The following is a 20,957-nucleotide window of genomic DNA, read 5'->3' as shown; positions in this document are numbered from 1 at the left end:
TGCCATGGAAACCTTCATCCATCCTTTGTCTTGGTGGTCAGTTTGGTATTTTTCTTGTGAGTGTCCCAGCTGGGAAAAGTAGTGTATGAAGGAAGATTAAAAAATCATGTGTTTGAAAAAAGGAGAATCAAGATGTTAGCTTCTGGTGTGCTAATTCAGTGACTTATCAGCTGGCAGGAAGCTGACAACTCTTTTCCTAGAAGTTTCTTGCAAGACATGAAGCATATACTCTCCCCAGGAATAGCCTGTTAACGCTATACACTATTTCACTCTCCTTTTGTCTTCAGCAATTGTGTAGTCACAGTTATGAATTCTAATACATGAATGGTATTCTAACAATAAGTGAGAATATCTTGCCTACATAGATCTACATAATTGCCTACATAGATACTACAAAGATCCGTGTATTTGTGATGTTCGTCTGCATTTGTATCATATGACTATAAATCAGGACAGTAAAATTAGTGCAAAACAAGTTCACACCTCCTCTGAAACACAACACTGTGATATAAGGATGTCTCATGATGCTATTGTTGTGCTCTAAGTAATCTTTTTTATCATGCTATAGAGCCACACCTAGAACAGTGAATGAAGTTCAGATTCTTCTGGATCCTTGTAGTCATTGTGCAGCTCACTCATATGGACATATACTTTAATACAAATTTCTGGTTTTGAGGAGCTTAAGTCCTACGGAAGCTAGCAGTTCTAAATGGCCCAGGATACCACTGGGTAAACACAGATTTGAGTTAGCACTATTACTAATAATTTCACTTGCTATTAACAACTTGATGCTCACATTTTTTGACTGCTGTTTCTGTCTTGGAATGTTAAATTTACATTCCCTTGTGGACTAATTTTAGGGTACTACCCAGAGTGGGACTCTGGAAATGGCTGGTAGCTAGGAGAGTGCTATGTGAGCCAAATTATCCCTGGCATAACTAACAGGGTTGATATGAGAGATGAATTGGGCCCTAAGTCTCTGTAAGGAATACTTTCTCTCAAGCCAAAGCAACAGCTGCAGTGTCCTTGTGACTTAAATAAAAAAAGTTTGCTTTTTTGGCAGAGTGTGTGCACATGCCTTTGTCTTCACGGTACAGTAATTCTTATTTTTCTGAATGATTTGTATGGGCTCACTTGTACATCCCAGGTTAGAGGGCTTTTTTCTTATGCACTCTTCTCTAAGAGTATGCAGTGACCTACACTTGCCTCCCCTTGAAAGTTGAAATTCCCCCAGCTGACACAACAGGTGCACTGTGCTGATGGAGCGCAAAGATGGGGTGAAGTTCAGAGCAGGATTCCTGCCCCAGGGGTAGCAGAAAGCACAGAGCAGTTTTCCAGCTCGTGTCCTGGGACACTGAGCCAGGGTACGTCCATGGTGTGTGCACAACATTGGCTGTAGTACCTTGCAGCTGGCATATGCCTCTTCGCTTTCCTTCCCATGGGATTTGTAATGATGTCAAAGTGCTTGTCTTCACTTAAAACACAAATAAATTGTTTTAATCAATCATAAGCATCTTAAATTAGTAGCTATGACTGCCTGGCATATATTTAAATGATTGCAAATAATACATTTTGTCAGTAAGTTAGTATTTCATAGACAATGCTGCAAAAGTATTCATACTGAAAATAATGCAGGAACTCAATGAAAGCTAAGGGAAGCAAGTTCCAATTACATGGTATGGTATGCAGTACCCGTCAGTCTCTAAGCCTATATTTCACAGAATAAAACTGGGCAAAAGACTTAATGTTAAATAATATAAAAGTAATGAACTTTCAGTTACCTTTGATTGAGGGAAGAGTAAATGTGCAGGCATTAACATCAGAGTAAGCTACCATTGTTTAAAAAATATTATAGTGTGAAAGCAGATAGTAGCATAAATGTATACATACTGTAGGAAAAAATGTATTTTTCAGAAGACCTTTTGAATCAGCCTAAGAATGAAAGATTATTATATCAAATTGTTGAATCAATTTATAATATGGTTCAAAATGCTACTGGTTTCTATAAAATGTCATTGATTTCACTCCCTTTAAATTCTGTGGGTTCATGGGTTCATGAGTTCGCCTACAGGATCACCCCAAATTGCTCCCCTGTGCTCTGGTCTCCTCAGTATCCACACTGCACACACACTGACTCACTGACCAGATGGGTTGAAGACACAGTCCACTCCAGCTGCAAGCAGTGAGGGTGGATGAGACTATGCGAGGGTTAACTTCCTGGCTCACCAGAGAGTATCTCCCACAGCATCCCTGCTGTCCTCACACCTTCACCCTTCATTATACACTACTCCAATGCTTACAGACCTCCCCATCCCGTTCTCAAGACTAGACAAGACCTTAGAACTATGCTATCCAGTGTGGGTTGGCTTTTTTTACTTCATACTTGACCCGTGATAATTTTATTTTAAATGTCTTTTATTTGGAACCTATGTCATTTAGCCTCTAATTTACTCATGTCAGCAAGAATACAGTTGTATTTCATTGCAACATATATGCTGTCCTTATGTACTCCAGGGGTTTCACGGCTAGGTCTTCCCCTCCCCAAGCAGTCCCTGGAGTTGCAGCTGGGCTGGCAGGTGGACAGGCACTCTTGGAGGGAAGCTGAGGACCTGGCTGGATGGTGTGGGGTAAGGCAAAAGAGGACAGAGCAGAGTGGAGGAGGGCACAAAACAGCATTGGAACTATGTCAGGTTTAAGTTATTTGGAGCATGCCTAGAGTCCTTGCTGAAAGGCAGTCTCTGACAGCGTTTTTATGGGTGATGCTGCTGGCCCTGAGTTTCACAAAAAAAGCCAAAGATGCCTGCAGTGGCAGTGGCTGGGCATGCAGGAACAGCCCAGCTGCCACCGCACACAAGAGTACCAATTCTCCTGGATGCAGTGATCCATCCAGCCATCTCCCTCCAACAGCCCCAGCTTCAGCAGTTGACTGCAGATAGACTTGCACAGGAGGCATGGCAGGGTGCAGATGGGAAGATGAGATAGGCATGGAGCCAGGCTCGCTGCAAGGCTCAGCCTCTGGGCAAGGCCAACCTGCTCCAGACAACAGTAGCCTTGATCAACAGGGACTTAAGCCACTTTTGACCTGGTGCCAGGAGTCAGGTGGTTTTATGGTGTGTGCGTGTGGGTGTGTGTGGGTGTGTGTGTATATATGGTATAAATATAACCTTTGGGAATTCCCCAGATAAGCAACAGACAAGGTGATGAATAAGAGAAGTGACTGCAAGGTGGGCAGGTTTGTGCAAAGGGTTTGTTGTCCTGACAAGAACAGTAAATAAAGAGCCTGAAGGATTGATTTAAATTGTATTCTGCAAGACAGAAAAATGCCAAGTTATGATAATAAGGAAGTAAAAGATATACTTCATATAGTCTCCTTTTCCAAATAAAATTTGTTCATGTCTGACTTTTTATAACAATTTCACTTACTTAAACATTGGCTTTGCCTTTTTTTAACAACTGACTTTTACATTGCTACTATTTTGAACTTTGTGATTTTCAGCCAAAACCACTTACAAAAGACCACTTTAAAAAAATGGAGGCAAAACTAAGTTGAAGGATTTAATAGCTAATCTGTGGTAGGTTGTACTGGACCTAAGAAAGAAATTAATTAACTACTCATTGTGCATTTTTACAAATCCTACTCTTTTATCTGGTAAGCCTTATCTACTGCAGCATGTTAAGTGTACATTACAAATATTTCAATAATTATGACATAATTGCAATTCAGTTTGTCTATGCAATCCTAATGAAACCCTGAGGAAGGCAAGTGGTTTCAGTGAGCACAGAATATCCTTGTATTTCATTCACTTGCAAAGTAATTGGCACAACATACTTCATTCCAAACATATCCGCTGAAAGAGATAAGTGAAAAGCATAAACAGTGTAAATAGATGGATTTATTTCGCTAGCGTAGGAGGCATTTTAAAGGCAACTGTTCAATAGCAAGCTTTAATGTCAATGCAGATTTAATGAAGTCAGAATACATTACATTGCTGAGGACTGCATTTGGAGATGTAAACCAGCATAATTCCACTGTCTTAGCTGGAGCTTTAGCAGTCTGTGACTTCCAGCCTTGAAAAATCTTACCAGATATTCTCAGTTGCTTCTGCTTTATTCTCAGTTGCTTCTGCTTTCTTCCTCTTCTGTTTCTTTGTAGCCTAAGGCTATTTCCTCTTGACATCCCCCTGCCCTCCCCACATCTCTGTTCTTTTAGTAGATCTAATGATTCTCTTCTTCCTTTTGACTTTGGTCTCTTCAGCTTTCTCCAGGAACCTTTTTCTCTTTGTTTCATAGATTCAAAGAATAATCTGGGCTGGAAGGAACCTCTGGAGGTCATCTAGGCCAACTTCTTGCACAAAGCTGGGCTAATTTCAAATTAGTTCAGGTTGCTCAGGGCTTCTTTGTCCAGTTGAGTTTTGAGTATCTACAAGGATGGAGACTGCACAGCCTCTCTGTGTCCTTGTTCCAGTGCTCAACCCCTCATTTGAATTTCTATTTTTAATATCTCATTATGTATTGTTGCAGTTCTGCTCCTTTAAACAGCTTCCATAATTCCCAGCTTTGTTTCATCCTCGTGCCTGTCTCTGCCCTTCTACCTCAAAGTTGTAGCAAACATATTATTTCCATGCTTTCTGAATTTTCTGACATATTTCTTCATAATAGAAATACACTCCTTCCTTTGATATACAGGGTTATATTTGCTCCTCACAAGATTCAAACTGATGCCATATGGGTAGAGGTCAGGTTGAATGACCGCAGCTTATTGCCCAAAGCCATTCAGATAACATGAATACTACCTAAAAAACCCCTCTTATTTTCCTTTGCTCCTGCACAGCTAACCCATCTTGCATTCGAAAATCAGACTTGTGCCTAATACCTGCAGAGCTTCAGTGGTTTCTGACAGCGTGCTGGCTGCTAAGTATAAAAAGGTGTTTGATTTGAATACCTGACATTGTCTGAATCACCAGATTCACATTTGGAAGTTTGCTTCTTGTTTAGGATGAAAATTTGAAAAAACTTTTAAAAACAATTTGAAAGAATTGGCTTATTTGGCACTGGATTTTGAGCAGTAGTCCCATGGCATTGCCAGTAGCTACTGGAACAACATTGGCTATCTACATAAATATTGTCAATTTTAAATTGGTCTAAACAGTCAATCTTTAGACAGAGATGGACTTTCAATGTTTACTATAGAAGAGCTAGTGTTCCATTCTAATGGAGAATACAAGGGAAGTTAGCCATATTAACATGAGATTTAAGAAAAGTAATCTTATTGGGTTTAAAATATTCACATTTTGAAGTAAATATTGCTTTTTCTAAAAGATTATAAATGCATACATAAATTGTTAAAAAATTGAGTCATCTGCTTGTATTTCCTTTGAAGTGGGCTACAAGTAAGCTTCATGCTTTAAGTGGGAACACTGAACTTTGACTTCCCTGATGCTTAATGCTTCTCTTCATTTTTAGAAAAAACGACTTTTCAAATCATAAACAAGTGAAACCACATCTTAGTGGGTATTTGCTTATGCTTAACGAAACATTTACTTCATCACTGACAACCATTTAAATTTACAAAGGAAGGAGATAACGCTGCACTCTGATTACTGTTTCAATGACTGAGATTCAAAAAAGGGGTAAATTCTCATTTGCTGGAGAAGTCTCAGCCATGTGCAACAATTGCTCCTCTCAATTTAATTTCTTCCCATTGTTCATGCATTTTACAAGAGTCAGCAAAATCAAAGCATTCATCCTTAAACAGTGCTCTACTACTATATGAGCACCCCATGTGCTAATTTTCTGCAACAGGACATCACAGGCCACTGAAACGAGCCTTGTACCTTCATGCTTTTGTGACGGTGAGGATGGAGTTCTTTCCACCCACCTCCAACTCTTTCTCACCACCCAATGCTCAGAACCTGAATTTTGTTTACATGTCGTGATCAGTATTCTCCAGTGTATGCAGTTTAAAAGAAATAGATTGGAATTCTTGCTTCGTGTTGGATTACTTTGATATTTAAGATATTTGGAGACATAAGCTTTCTGGGTTTTCTCACTTTGAAAGAAGTCTTCAGATTTCAAATATTTGTTTCTTGTAATGACTGGCCTTGTCAGTGACCCACACAGAGCAAACAGTTTCATATGCATCTGAGAGCTGCCATCTTCAGACTATTCAAGAAGACAACTCAGTATTTCCAACAGGACTCAATGTTCTCAAGGTTATGCTGGCTAGCAATATACTTAGGAACAATCCAGGCAACCCTTCTACAATCCTGAACTCTGAAAGGGGATATCTGACTTGACTCTAGCAGTGAAGGTTCTTCCAGTACTCTTCACATTCATTCAAAGCTTGATCAGCTCATTCCCTTATTTCAGGAGAAGGAAACGTCCTTCAACTCTGTTTTACCTGACAAAGGTTCCTAAAGTAACAGGTGAGTCAGATCACAAAACAGCCTGAAGACGTAAAAGGCACTTCAGGCTGAAAGGCCATCCTTGAGGCCACTTTGCCTTTGACAGAGCGGCCACTGGCTCCTCTGGTACCCCAGTAAGAACAGAGGGAGAGGCTGGATGACCTCAGTTCCACTTGTGCACTCTGTTCCCTCCAGACATACAATAAGCTGGTTATCAGTTCTGAAGTTGTTTGTGCTATCTTGGCCACCAGTGCACCGATGAACAAATGCACTGAAGACAGTACTTGCAGACACTGTAAGCATTTCTGTTTAAACCTTTTATCTGACTCACTTTTTGTTGAAGCAGACAAGAAAAGATTGAGACAAAGCACTTAATACAGAGGAGACAAAAGGAATATTTGAAAACAAGTTGTGTGTGCGTTGCATATTTTCTGGAGAGCATTGGTGGCTGAACAGGCAGATCTCACTGCCTGTACTGGCTAGACCCCGCGCCGGCTCAGAAACCCAGCTCACCGTAAGTATCTGCACTGTAGATACTTTCGTTTAGATGGATGCTGCTGAAAATGATTCACCTATCTTTGACAGTGATTAGCCATCAACGAAATGGATTCTCCAACTTGTGGGTTTTTTGGTTCGAGGCGAGATTCCTGCTCTCCCCCTCCCAAGACGTAGGTTTAATCACAGTTATAAGAAGGACCAAACAACTGAAAATTACATTTCAGCAAAACAAATTCCAGAGCTGCCTACTTTTCCTGAAAAGGAACCATTGTACTTGTACAGGGATTGCCGTGGCAGGGCCTCCTGACAACCTCTTCGCAGTGCGGCTTGGTAACCCCCGGGCTCCATGTGAGGGGCGCAGGCCCCGAGTGCGGGCACAGGCGGTTTGTGAAGGCTTTGCCCAGGCACAATAATCGAAGCCCGCGGGGCCCCGGCGTTACAAGCCCGGCCTGCCAGCGCCCCGGCGTCGGCCTCTGCCGGCAGACGGGCTCCCCGCGAAGCTGCCGATGGCACCGCCCTCACGCCGCCGCCGAGGCGCAGGGTGGGGTGAGCGGTGGGTACGCGCGGGCAACACGGAGCCCGAGGGGGCGCCCCGAGCCCACGGCGCTGCCTCCGCCGTTCCCGGGGCGAGTTCGGTACCGCCGGGCTTCCCCCAGGCCCGGCTGGCTCCGAGCGGACACCGCCCCCGGGCTCTGCGGGGGCCGAGGGGCGGCAGGCGGCGGGAGCGGGCCCCGTGCCCCGGCCGAGGTCCCGGCGCGGGCGGGCGGTGCGCGAGGGGGAGGTGCCGCACGGCGGCCGCGCGCGGGGCTGCCCTGCGCCATTGGGCAGCCCCAGCCCCGGGGGCGGGCCGGCGCCCGGGGCCCGCTTTGAAGTGCGGGTCGGGGGATGGCCACCGCCTGAGGGCAGCTGGGCACCTCCTCGCCTCCCCGCCGGCGGCGGGGGCAGGGGCACGGGCTTGGGCACGGCAGGCGGCGGAGGAGGAGGAAGGGCCGGGAAGGGCCGCCCTCGCCCACCCCGGTGGCGGCGAGCGAACTGGGGCAGCGGAGGCGCGGGGCTGGGAGGAGAGGGAGCGCGGGCGCGGCGCGGCTTCCCGCGGGCGCGGCCGTGTGAGGGGAGCGCGGAGCAGCGGGGGGCGCGGGGAGCATGGAGGAGCCGCGCGGTGCGGGGCCGGCCCCGGCCGCCGGCGGCTGCTGAGGCAGCGGCCCGGGGGCGCTGCGGGCACGCCCGCCGCGAGCGAGCCATGCGGGTGGCGAGGTGGCTGGCGGCTCTGCTGTGCCTCCTCTGCCCGCTCCTCATCGAGTCGCGGGGAGCCCGCTTCCACCCGGGACAAGGTAAACAGGCGGCAACAAAGGCGGCGGCCGTACCGGGGGTCCTGGCCCCGCGGCAGACGCCGTGCCCTGTGGGGCAGCCGCCGCGGCGGCGGGCAGGGCGGCGGGAGCGTTTCCTCACGGGGGGCAGCGGGGCCGCCGTTTGGGGGGGGTGGCCCTTGGGGCGCCCCACGGCAGCCGCGCGGGACGGCGGGCGGTGGGGCCGGAGCGGGGTGTCGCCGGGCGCGCTGGAGGCAGGCCCGCTGTCCCCGCCTGTCACCGCACCCCTGGCTAGCGCAGCGAGTGCCGGGTGCGAGCGAAGGTCGCCGCTGTGCGGTTGCTTCAGGCCGAGTTTTTTGATTTCTGTTGCAGAGACCTTAGTGAAGCAGCTCTCCTCCTATGAAATCGTCACACCTGTCCGAGTGAATGAATTTGGAGAAGTTTTCCCTCACGCGCATCACTTCAGCAGGAGGAAAAGGAGCTTGGAGGCACCACTGGAGCCCACCGCTTTCCGAACACATTACCAGCTCAGCGCGTACGGGCAGGTCTTCCAGCTCAACCTGAGTGCTGATGCGGGCTTTGTTGCCGCTCAGTACACTGTGGTGCACATAGGGGCCCCGCAGCAGCAGCCCTCCCCTGATTTGCGCCACTGTTTCTACCGTGGGCATGTCAATGCACAGGAGATGCACATGGCTGTCTTCAGCATCTGTGGTGGCTTGGTAAGCATGTTGGTTACTGCCTCCTGTCTCCATTCATATTCTTCTCACTGAAAGAAACATAGTGGGATGCCTTTGCTGCAGAGCTGAGCTGGAAATCCTCAGGCATCATTCCAAGTAGTTGGTCATGAAATGTCTTGGCATCGGCAGTGTGCAGTCATGATGATACTTTTTGGTGGGATATACAAATGCTGCTTTCAAAGGAGCCATTGCTGGCCTGCAGTAGAACTGGTTGGTGTAACTCCTGACACCAAGAATGTTATAATGGAGGAAAAAACATGCCTCAAACACAGTAAGCTATTGTTTTGATAAATTGATGCTGTTATTCAGCATCAGTTATGTGTGTGTAGCTTTATAGATACTGTGTGGTTATGAGTGAGGAATAATGGTGCTTGAGACAATGAGAACAACTAGTGTTGCTATCTTTCTTCATCTACTTTCAGCAATGCTGAAGAGGTGTGTCATGTTCTAATAGGTGTGTAGCCATGTTCTCTAGTCATGTTTCATATGAAAATGAGTGGGAAGGTTCCTCCAAATTTCAATAGGAGTGTGTCTATAAAACACTTCTGAAGAATTGAATTGAGCAAACAAATCAAAACTCCATTGATATACATCTTTTACTTATCCCTTGATAGCATTGCTTATGTCTTCCAAAGTGATAATGAAGAAGTAGTATAACACCACTGTCTATTAAAACAGTTGTACTGTGTTGCTATATTTTATTGTGTCCAGAAACAAGACTGATACCTAGTGCTTTACCATTTTCTGTTTACTGTTTACTGAAATGCTGAAGACAAGTATTTCTGATATGCACACTGTAAAAATACGATTTTGTAAATATTACTGTAAATTTAAGTTGAGGTTGTTCCATGGTTTCTGCAGTCACTCAGGAAAGTAAAGATGCAAAACTTTTTCTTTTTTTTGGGGGGGGGGGGGGCCTGGAGGAACTGAAAAAATCCAACTTTGTGTTCTAATCTCTTCTACAAGCATATAGAAAATAGAATGGAGTTGACTGGATGGGTGCAGGAAGGTGTAATGTGTGTTATAAGAAGGTGATGGAAAAGAGGATCAGAAATAGTTGGTACTTGAGAGAGACACCTCTTGTGCTTATTCTTGGATATATGCCACCTTGTCTTTGGATTGAGGTCTGTAGGCTTGGGCTTCTCCTTGGAAATTACTGGAGGAGTAAGCATTTGAAAACGGTAGTTCTGTATTTGTTAGTTTTGCCTATATATCTTGCTTTACAAACAGCTGTCACTGGTTCTTGTCTGCATTATCCAAAACCCAGTTCAAACCTGTACTAAACACCCCAATAGGCTGCACTAACTTAAAGAGGGAGTAGCAAAGAGGAGGAATCACAAATATGGTTGGTTGATCTCATGCGTTAGTAGATGCTTATATAACCATGGCATTGACAGTAGTATCATACTCTATAAAGAATAAATATGAGAAGTTTTAAAACCTTCTCTTTTCATAACTTCTGTTGTCTGTTCTAATTCTGTCCCTGCAAACCATTACTTTTGATTACTTGAAGGGATCACATGTGCTGAAAATAATTTTTCTGAAAAACATGTACCTACTGCACTCGAAAGTTGTCTCAGCTACCTATTATTTAGCATTTCTCAGGCTCTTCAGCACAAGACTCTCTTCAGTAACAAATGTCTCACTTCTCTTGTTTCTCTGTCTACTTTACTGGTACCTTACAGTTCGCATCATGTATGTGTCCACTCAGAAATCCCCAAGTGCCTTTAAACTGAGCCTTTGCCTCTTCTAGATGAGCCTCATGAACTTTCATTGCAGCTTCTGGCTGGACTTCACGTCCTCAGTTGTTGCCTGGTTGACCAGAGTGCATTACTGAGCCACCAGCAAAGAGGCCTTGCTGTCCCAGTACTCTAAGGACCTTCTCTTGCTGCTCACTTTACCTTCTGCCCAGCAGACATGGTTTTGCAGGCAGTGTAGCATACCCAACATTGTGGCTGCTTTCCCCTTACTCATGAAGCTGGTAAGGTTTTCAGAAGAGGAAGCAAAGCTGTGCCATGGCTGGTGGTACACTTTGTGTGGGACATGCCTGTAGTTCCCCAGGGGAGGGATTGTGTGGGGATGAAGAGGCGGTTGTAGCTCGCTGGTTGTCTGTATCTGCGCAGAGTGCCCTCTGACCTGACTTGGAGCCTTCAGTCTAATGTTCCTCCTCATCCTCATGTATACAAAGTAAATGTTCCACTCCTCATGTGACTGCCAGAGGAGACTACTTTTTACCATTGAGACAAGAATGGATGTGAAAGGAGGGAGACAGAGGCCAGGTGGAATTTTCCTCTGAGACCTTGTCCTCCCTGAGTGCATTCCCTACTCTCAGGTGGGGCTGCCTTCAAAAGTTAGTAAAAAGATGTTTTTTCTCAGGGTTCTTACAATTTCATAGCTTTTTGCATTCAACAAATGTACCTGCAAAAGTAAGCCAGTCAGTTATTGCTCTTCTATTGAACAGTACCATGCTTAACAAATACACACAGAGATTTAAGTGGGACTGCTTCTGAGGTAAGATGCTATTGTGAGTGAGATGGTAAAAACTAGAGCAGTGACTCAGTAGCCCTGTATTATGTTTGAGTAAAATACCGGGGTGTTTTGTTGTTTTGTTTTGGTTTTTTTTTTGTAGGATCCATTTTCCTCAGTGCTGAACTTGAGCTTGGTGTATGGAAATTAAAATAGAAGAGATTGCTTTGTACTATTAGGAATAATTTTATGTTCCAGCTTTGCATATATAAGGCAATTGCTGTAGACCAATGCTGTAAAAACTAGGGAGGAAAAAAGGACTTGGACTTAGATAAAAAGGTACCAGAAGTTTAACAATGTAATTTTAAAAATTGCCTGAGTAATGTGAAGATAAACCAGGTACTTGTGTTGACTTTATCCTGCAGGCATCTATTCCCAAGCTCTGCACTGCCTTCATTCACAGCTTCAGTGCTGCTTCCAAAGTTTGTTTTCTTTTTCGCTTTCTCAAGTTGAGCTTGTCCTCATCCTCAAGCTCTGCTTTCCCTTTTCACTCTCTGTTAAGCTTTTTTCTGAGTGTGCCAAGAGCATGTGCAACTGAGTATCCATGGAGCATTGCTTAATGGCTCCTGGCACCCTGTATGCAGTTTTGTTCTGTTGCATTTCAGAGCATGCCCTGAGTTCAGGGGTGCAAATGGCAAAGAGGGGTTAGAAGGTCAGCAGGGAGTCTGTAGTAATTGCAAAGAGGGAGTGTGTAATTAGGGAAGTTTGGGATGCCGTCAAAGGCAGAAGGTCATTTGGAGTGATGGCCTGGGTGCCTAGTTGAACATCTGATCACATACAGGCGTATTTCATGCATCTTTAGAGTAATTTTTGAAATTTCATACTTTATTTTCCTGAGTTCTGTATTTTATTTTTTTTTTACTTTCACTGCAATAATCAGTTGCAGCTTCCTACAGATAGGGGAAACAAGATCTTCTGAGAATGTCCTCGGATGTATGTAGACTAAATAGACCTCTCAAATGTTATCCAGACAGCAAAATCAGAGGGAGAAGAAAAATGAATCGTTTGACAGCATATGGCTTAAAGTTTATTGACAAATATGAGCAAATACCAGTGAATAAAGTGTCTTACAGAGGGAGCTATCACTATTCATAGCTAGAATGAGCCTTCAATTCTTAGCAGCTCCTTGTCTGTAGGTTTTTTTATGTTGGGTTTTTTTTTTTAATATATAATCTTGAATGAATGCTATAAAAAGGTTGTTTAGTCCTTTGAGAAGCCTGGTGTTCTTTCTTGGAGATCAGGAATGTATTGACTGATGCTGAGGATAGTTAAAATCAGTTTTTGTGAGCTGGGAGAATGCCTAAGTGCCAAAGGTGTTTTATGTGGCTCTACTGTGAGAGAGGGAAAGGTAAGAAAGGAGGAAATGGACATCTGCTTGGATGTACAGCCTCTGTTGTATAGAGTAACGTCACATGCTGACTGACTGTCAAATGTTTGTAGGAAAGTACACAGGAATAAGATCTTGCATGGATTTGCTAGCTGTCAGCTTTCTGCAGTCTACTAGTGCTTTGTTCTGATGTAGCTTCTGGAGTGTAACAAGGTCTGAGTGACAAATTCCTTCCTTGAGAGTTAAAGGAAGCCCCTCAGTAACACTCCTTTACTGCACATCACAGTTACTTTTGTCTGGAGAATGGCAGGAATACATACCTAAGTGTGAAACTTCAGAATTTCCTCAGTACAAGAGGTTAGTTTTTTGTTATTTTTTAATATGGATGAGTGGATTACCTTTCTGGGAGATTTTGAAAACAATTCTGTCAGTTACTATGGATGAGTGCAGTGGTTCCTTTCAAGGAAAAGCAGGCAGTCCTGGAATTTATCTTAATGAAATGTATTTTTGAATTCTTGGGTTAAAAACCCCCAACCCAACAACAAATGTAAACAAAGAACCAAACCAAACAATTTGCTAGAAACTAGTGCTAGCATAGTATAGCTACCATCTAGTTTCTTGTGGAGATCTAGTGCAGGTAACAGACTCCAGACACTTGCTCCCCAGTTCTGTGCTTCTTAGCACTAATAACTTCAATAAGTTAAACTGCACTGGTTTTCCAGTTAATACTTCGAACTCGAAGATACCCTTACCTTGGTGAAACTTAATGCTTTAATTTATGGGCTGTCACTTCAAAAAAAGTTACCTGCTAAATCTGAAAGGCAGATTAGTATTCAGCAGTATTCAGCATTCAGGTCACATTTATAAACCTATGAGCATCCATCCATGAGCCACATACTAGTTTTTATAGATTTTCATCTTAGTGTAGAGATTCCATCATATGGTGGGGAAAAAAAGTCATATTTAAATGTCAACTCAAGACAATCAATTCTTGTTTGCTCAAACTAAGTCTTTCTGCTGCTGACTGGCTGATGTGATGACTTCGGCTTAATAGTTCTGGTATACAAAGTGAGACTCCAGCCCTGAGTCTCTGCAACACAGCAGTCAAAAACTTCAGTGCTTCCATAATCATGCTGTGCATTTGTTCTATCTCTTACTAGCAGCACAAAACTGTTTCAAGTACAAGGATTGACTTTGTAAGTAAAAGATAAATGTTCTTTCTTTCTGAGTGTTGTTTTCATAGCTAAACAGAACAGACAAGGATCAGGAAGTAGACTGAACTCTACCTTCCGTATATTGAAAAGGTCTGGATAAAGATTTTTGTACTTCATAGCTTCATTTGAATTTTTCACTTTTCTTTTTGCTGCTTTCTTCTCTGATTATTTATTCTTTTGGTCTTGACTTAATTTCATTTGTTTTTTATTTCATTCACTTTAATTTGTTTTCCTATTAGTTTTTCCTTAATATGTATTCTCACAAGCGGGGCCAATTTTCAGTATTTCCACTTGTGTGACACTTGATCTAGCATTTTTCAACAAGAGTCTGTTTTAATGACTACAGTTTCCTGAAGCCTTCCTAGTCTTGCTCTGCTAGGCACGGAATGAAGGGCACACTTCTTTTGCTATCTCACTTGTTTTTAGCTTTGTTTTCCTGCATATAGACACTACATGTTTTTTCACGTGTCTGATTGTAGAACATAACGCTTGAATTTACTTGAATATGATCCTGTATTCCAGAGTCAATTTCTGCCTGGCTGCCTTGGCAAAATCACTATTCATCACACAATTTGTTATAAAATAGTAAGACAGTTCAGGTCTCCCCTGCAGCTGTTACAAAAACCCTGAAATATCCCCAGTACATTTTCCTCAAGCTCTTTACATCTCTGCTTTTCCTGAAAGTATTTCCACAGATACTATGCTTTTACACATGGAACAGCACAGATCAGCAAATGCAGGTGGTAATTGCAGTTGCAAACTGAGAAAATACACAGGGTTGCAAATTGTGCACGTGAAGGTCTGTCACTGAAAATGTCTTATCAGAAGCAGTAGGATCTGAATGTGTGTTTACCTTCTCAGCAGCAATTCTGCATGAATTGTCCTTTAGACAGGCTGGGACGTGCCTACATAACAATTTATGTCAAGGATTCTCAGCCATCGCTGACCTGCCTTTTGCCCACATCCTATGTCTGGGAGCCTTCTTCCCTGGCTGCTGCTTGAGCGTGTTATGTTTGCCAAACTGTTCTGATGGCTGCAGCCTGCTCTTAACTGCTGCCTTTACAGGACATCGACAATCTTTTTTTTCCATCATTTTGGGTTTATGTGACAATTTAGGTTTATTTGCTGGAAAGCTGTGGGCAGCCACAGGAGGTTGGATTTACTTTTGTGTGTGTACATCTATGTATCTGTATATAAGAGTGTTCATTAAACTTCCAGGAAGTATGCATAAGGTACTGTGCCTGAACATAAGTGACAGGGATGTCAGAGGTGGGCAGAGAACACAACATATGGCCATCTGCTGTCACTAGATAAGCTGTTACTGAAATGGTGTGCAAAACAGCTTGGTTTGGGGTTTTTTTGTCAATGTTTCCAGCCCCAGGTGGCAGTTAACAACTGTTACAGATCTTGGGAAACTTTGTACTCTTGGGGAATAGATAAGCTTTGCCCATGAGATAACGTATCTGCAATAGTCTCAGTTGTCATTCTGTTTTGGATGTACCCTCATGTAGAAAATGGCAAGACTGTGGTAGCGAAGTCAGACACTGTGAGAACAGGTTGTACCTTCTGGGTATACACATATTGACAAAAGTACTCAAAGTAACTTACTGTGTGGTTGACTATAACAGGTGAAAATCTAGCCATACCTTATGTGTACTTGTGATAAGTGCCTGATGGTGCATCTGAGGTTGAAAGGACTTTAGGGAGCTACTCATTTACAGTGAGAGAAAAAGGTAGTTCTGCATGTACTTAAAAATATCAAAGCTAGGAAGCTCTCTTTAAAGAGAGATAAGTTGCAAATGTAAATTTGCTTGACACTTACTGAGACAGACAAGATTATATGGTGGAGCTTTCTCCAAGATTAAGCATATGGATCCCCTAGGTCTGTGTTCTGTGGGAATACTTGGCTTCATGATGTTTTTAGCACATGAATAAACTACCTCCCCTAAAAACCAAGTCAAAGCCAAAAACTCTGTTCCTCCCAGAAAAAAACAACCAAACCAGAAAACCCCGTTATGTATATATATATTTTGTTTCACCAGTTGCAACAGGTATTGCAGAATAGCTGCCTTTCTATAATGAAATCGGTATGTATATATCTATGAAAAAAGCTGTTATACATAATTTTTGACTTGTCTACTTGTTCACTGTGAATTGTACATAAAGGTAAAAATAAATAAATCGCCTCTCTCTCTTCCTTCCACTCCAATGAATCTTCTTAATTGCCATGAACCCTGCTCTTTCCAGCTGTCTTTGAGATTGTTATTGTAACGTTCCCTCAAGTTGTCTGCTATTTAGCCAGTCTGTTGTTGTTACCAATTCTATTTAGAAACTCCTGGAATACCATTTTTACCAGTTCCAGCCAGGCTTTCTTGCCTGCAATAGACTTACAAAGCGATGTTCAGGGTACATAGTGCTGGCTTCTACACTTCCTGCAAGAATATTCTTTTTCCTATGCATTATGCCAGAGGTAAATACCATTTTTATTTTCTGGTATGTGTTTCTGAATGAAAGTAACTCAGTAGTAAGGATGCTGGATCCAGTGCTATGGTTATCAGCATGGCTAGATCAGCTGTGATCTAAACATACAAAGAGGTAACATCCCTGTATGAGTTTACATGGAATTCAAATTCCAGTCTGGAGTTACGTAATTTCATTTAACTAGTGGTTAGGTGCCTTTCCAGACCTGGAAGCTTCTGAGCATGAGTGGATACCTCATCAGTTCTGTTCAAGGTGTGATTAAGTGTGCTAAAGTTGTGATTACTATCTCCTCATGAAATCTTAACATCCCAGAATTTCTAAGGAAATGTAGTTAGATCATAGTTAACATGATTCCCCCCACCCCCAATAAGCTTTTAGGATTTTATTCTATTTCTCTCTCAGAACTTCAAATGTAGTGTTGCTTTCAATCACTTCTAAAAGGGTGTTCCACCAGAAAAGTTATTCATTGTTGGATTTCTTCCCTGCTGCTTAGCTAGTGCATAATTTATTTTATTACTATTTGCTTATTTCTATTATATTGGTTCTTGTTTTAATTCATGTGTTAGCTTGCAAGCACTACTTCTTGTGTTTCTAGCTGAACTATCTTCTAGTAGAAAAATTTTTTCCAGATGTTGGCTGTGTACCATGATCAGATAACCTCTAATAATCTTTTCTTCAGTGAACTAATTAAGCTATGCTGCTTAAGTCTTTCAGTAGAAAATGTTGTAACAGTGGAACAGGAAGAAGAAGGTGAAGAGCTTCTCACATGACTCAGAGCTTTGAATTAATGCGGGGCGGGGGGGGGAGAGAATAATATGAAAGGAAGGGATTTTGTAATTTGACCATGAATGTGTTCTTACTGTAAGCCACTTGCAGGTTTTTCTGTTTGAGTTAAGAAGCCATAGCATGAGGGGATGAAAAATACTAGAGCACAGGAGTGGAGCTTACCTGGGAGGGAGTCTGCCAGTTTAGAGTCATGTTTTCCAGAACTTCAGTTGTTCTTCTAGCATTTTTCTGAAACCTTTCCAATTTTGCTGTTGGACATATTAAGATTAATTCCACATTTCTGAAACCTGTTATATATCCCTTATGTTTTCCATGTGTTCTACAAACTTGCTGTTATACACAAAGATGTAATTTTGTGTATGGGCATGGTACATACTTTAATCATAACTTCTGCAATATTTATTTCTACTACTCTTGGAATAGAGCAAATACACTGATTAAGACTATATAGTTTGAAGCGACTTCAAACCACCAAGACATACTGTATATAGTGAGTAGCTGTTGATCCATTGAACCTTGATTTAATATAAAGTGTCTAACTCATCCAGAGTACTCTAAATCCAAGAAATAAATTATCTTTCTCATGTGGGTTTGCTCATAAATTTCCTCAATCTATGCATATGCATAGTCCTGCATAGCACTCCCTCTTTGGACCACTTATTTATGATGTGCAAGCGGCTGTTTTCGATTTTGTACTCCACTTCCACTGAAGAGATCTTTTAAATGTACTTTTACCTCTTTATCTGAGAACAGAAATAGAATGTTTCAGGCAGAGTTCTTGTTATATGGTTTGAGAGGCATCTGTAGATGATAAGTAAATCCAGTTCATTTCTGATTTCATTTCCTGCAAATGCTTGGGCTCCTGTTTCAGCAACCTGCCTCTGTACATCTAAATGACTTCACTTTATTTGGTTTTACCAAAAGTATTTTTCGTTTGGATCTTCCAGCCTGTTTCCTTGTGCACCTAACTCACAGTAATAGCTCCACTTGTATCAGCAGAGTCTGTCACCGGTTTAAGTATCACTTTCATGAATGAACAACTTTAAAACAGTGTAGCTGGTCACTAAATTTTTGTAGATCTATGTGTTAGGAAAATGAGGAGATAACCATCTGTAGTTAATCAAAATCCATCTTTAGTCTTCACAGAGAATTTAAAGGATTGGAATTGGTGGCTTCAAGCTCAATGTCTGCTTGGGTTTTAAATGACAAATATACCCTTCTTAAGATAGAGTACTGTTCTTATCTCTTATCTTTTGCTCTTTCATATACAATATAATGAGTTCTTCATAACTTGTATAGGGGATGTAGGAAAAAAATTGTTGTACACTACTGGTAGGAGGTCTTCCTAATTGGTCAGTGGTAGTACTTACTTGTTTATCTATACGTTGGTGAAGAGAATTAATTGAGGAAATAATGAAAGTTTTTGTTGCATTATAGATTTTTGATCAGCTTTTTCTTCTATGCCTAAACAGTCAGTCCGGGGATACTTTGCCAGAATCAGTGGGCCAGAGAGTGAGCAAGTGAGAGGAAGCCTGGCACCATTTTTCTAAAGTAGTTAGTCCAGATATCTGGAAAGATGGGATCTCCAGTCTTAAAGACACTATTGTGCCTTCTTGTAGTAATCTTTTGATTTAAACCAAAAAGCTAAGAGTAATTCTGAGGTCATGAAACATAATATAGGATTCTTCCCTTCCAGCTGTCTGTTCTAACTTTTTGGGCTGTAAGTTTATGGTGTGTTTTGTATTTCTTGGGTATAATGGAGGAGACTTCATTCTCTTGCTTTCTAGGTACTTCCTCTAATAACTTACTGTGAAGATGAACACAGTTACTGCTACTTCTGAATATCTTTTAAAAAAGGGAGTATTACCTGCTTATTTTTCATCTCCCTAGAAGACTTTGGTGCATGTGTATTCAGCACAGGATTCTGGATTTCAGTTGAGATACACGTGTCGGTTCTGATTGAGGACTATAGAGTAATGACAGTTGAGCTACAGACATTGCAAGGCATTTTATATTGCGCATGCATTGTTAGGCTCAGTGTGGTGTGCAGGCTTTGGGGCACCATTCTGAGTTGCTTGATGGGCTGCTTTTGCAGGAAGCTTTTGCTGATAAAAAGTTGCTTTTTTGCCAGGAAAAACGGTTCTCTGTTCCAGGTGACCCTTACTGTTTGAGTTGAAAAATATTGTTCTTTGGTCGGAGGGATAAATTCTTAACTACAGAGTGGGTATGCTATATATAACTTGCATTGCTAGTTCTTAAAGAAGTGTGGAGTGCATATCTAGAGGGGCAAGGCAGGAATACCTCTTTTGGAGTATCAGCAGTCCTAGATGGACTTGGATCAGTCATGATGCCTCATGATGACTATTCCTGATCCACTAGATAATGATGTGTGCATAAATATGGTTTAGAATTCCTAGATAGGATTTTTCTTCTGGCTGCACTGGGTTGTCTGAGCATGGGGTCAGGAGTCTGAGTGGAATTTTCATAGTCATCAGACTTACTTTTAATTTAGAAAAATAAATTTTTAAAAATTATTATTTTTTAATTATAAAACATGTATGCAATTTTAAATTTAAAATAATTTTAAATAAAGTATGAAATTTTAAATTATATTTAGTATGAAATTTTAATTTTAATTTAGTATGAAATGGTAGAAAAATACAGCCTTGTTCTTGCAATTCATCTTTTCCAGTGGAAGTCTGATATTTTGGAAGATGAGTTTAGTTTAAAATGTAGCATAAACACTTCACTTCTATGTTCTATGCTTCTACTAGTTCTATGCTGCTATTCTCATAATCTGTATATTTGTTGTAACTGAAACAATTTCTTTGTTAAATCTGAAAACCTGTTAGTCAGAAAAGCCATTGAAGGAGCAGATACGGAGTATGTGCTCTAGCTGTTAGAAGGAGTAGGAGGAAAGTAAAATGTATGTGTGGAATAAAGCAGTAGCAATGAAGTTTTTGCTTAAAGTATTTTAAATGCCTCTCATCTAGAAAATGGTTTTACAGTAAGTCGGGGGAAAAGAATTAGTTAGCATTTTAGTGTTCACAAATAGTATGGGGTCATATTTATCATGCTTTGGTAATTAGGACTTCAGTAATTTAATTAGTAAACATCAACTTGAATTTTAGCATGGGCTCTCACTGCTTTGCCCTTGAGTGACAGGCTCTTTTTGTCTGTCCCTGTAGTTTTACCTAGAATGTTGCACCTACTTAGGACTAACTGACAAGCTGTGGCATATCTGTTTTCATGAGGCCCTTTCCAGGGAAGCACATAGTGTTCTCGGTATGCTCAATCTTCCATCCCTTACAAATCATGTGCCCTGTAAACACTATATGTTAGAAGGCTGAACTGAACATAGGAAGGTTCTAGCATGAAGACTACTTGCAAAGAATTTTGCAAAGAAACTGAGAGGAAAAAGTGTTTCTGTGAGTTAAATTTGAAAAGTCTTGAAAGGAAAACAGTATTTAGCTGGGTCTCTTTTCATTCTGCAATGAAGGTGATGCAGAGCATCCAAACACCGTGGGTTTACAATAACTGTAACTCTGGATGATATGTGTGCTATGTATTAGGCAAGATTACAGACAGCCTGACATATGCCTGAAGCCTCACAAACTTTTGAACATAGAAAACTTGTAACTGCTTAGAAGGATTCCAAAATCAAGGGGATATGATAA

The 20,957-nt window shown here is 42.0% G+C and overlaps 1 protein-coding gene across 1 annotated transcript in view; it reads left to right on the top strand.

Annotated features, from left to right (window-relative positions):
* The first annotated feature begins 7,772 nt into the window (after positions 1-7,772).
* Positions 7,773-20,957, top strand: part of ADAMTS20 (ADAM metallopeptidase with thrombospondin type 1 motif 20) — a 100,808-nt gene continuing 87,623 nt past the window's right edge. Inside the window, exons 1-2 of the mRNA XM_055712400.1 lie at positions 7,773-8,233; positions 8,582-8,928. Coding sequence (XP_055568375.1) covers positions 8,143-8,233; positions 8,582-8,928 — 438 coding nt within the window. The 5' untranslated portion in view covers positions 7,773-8,142. The remainder of the gene's footprint in view (positions 8,234-8,581; positions 8,929-20,957) is intronic.

This window comes from Falco cherrug, chromosome 5 (genome assembly GCF_023634085.1).
Source record: "Falco cherrug isolate bFalChe1 chromosome 5, bFalChe1.pri, whole genome shotgun sequence".
In the NCBI taxonomy this organism is placed as follows: Eukaryota; Metazoa; Chordata; class Aves; order Falconiformes; family Falconidae; genus Falco; species Falco cherrug.
The sequence above is the reverse complement of the archived record's forward strand: the minus strand, read 5'-3'. Positions and strand labels throughout refer to the sequence as shown.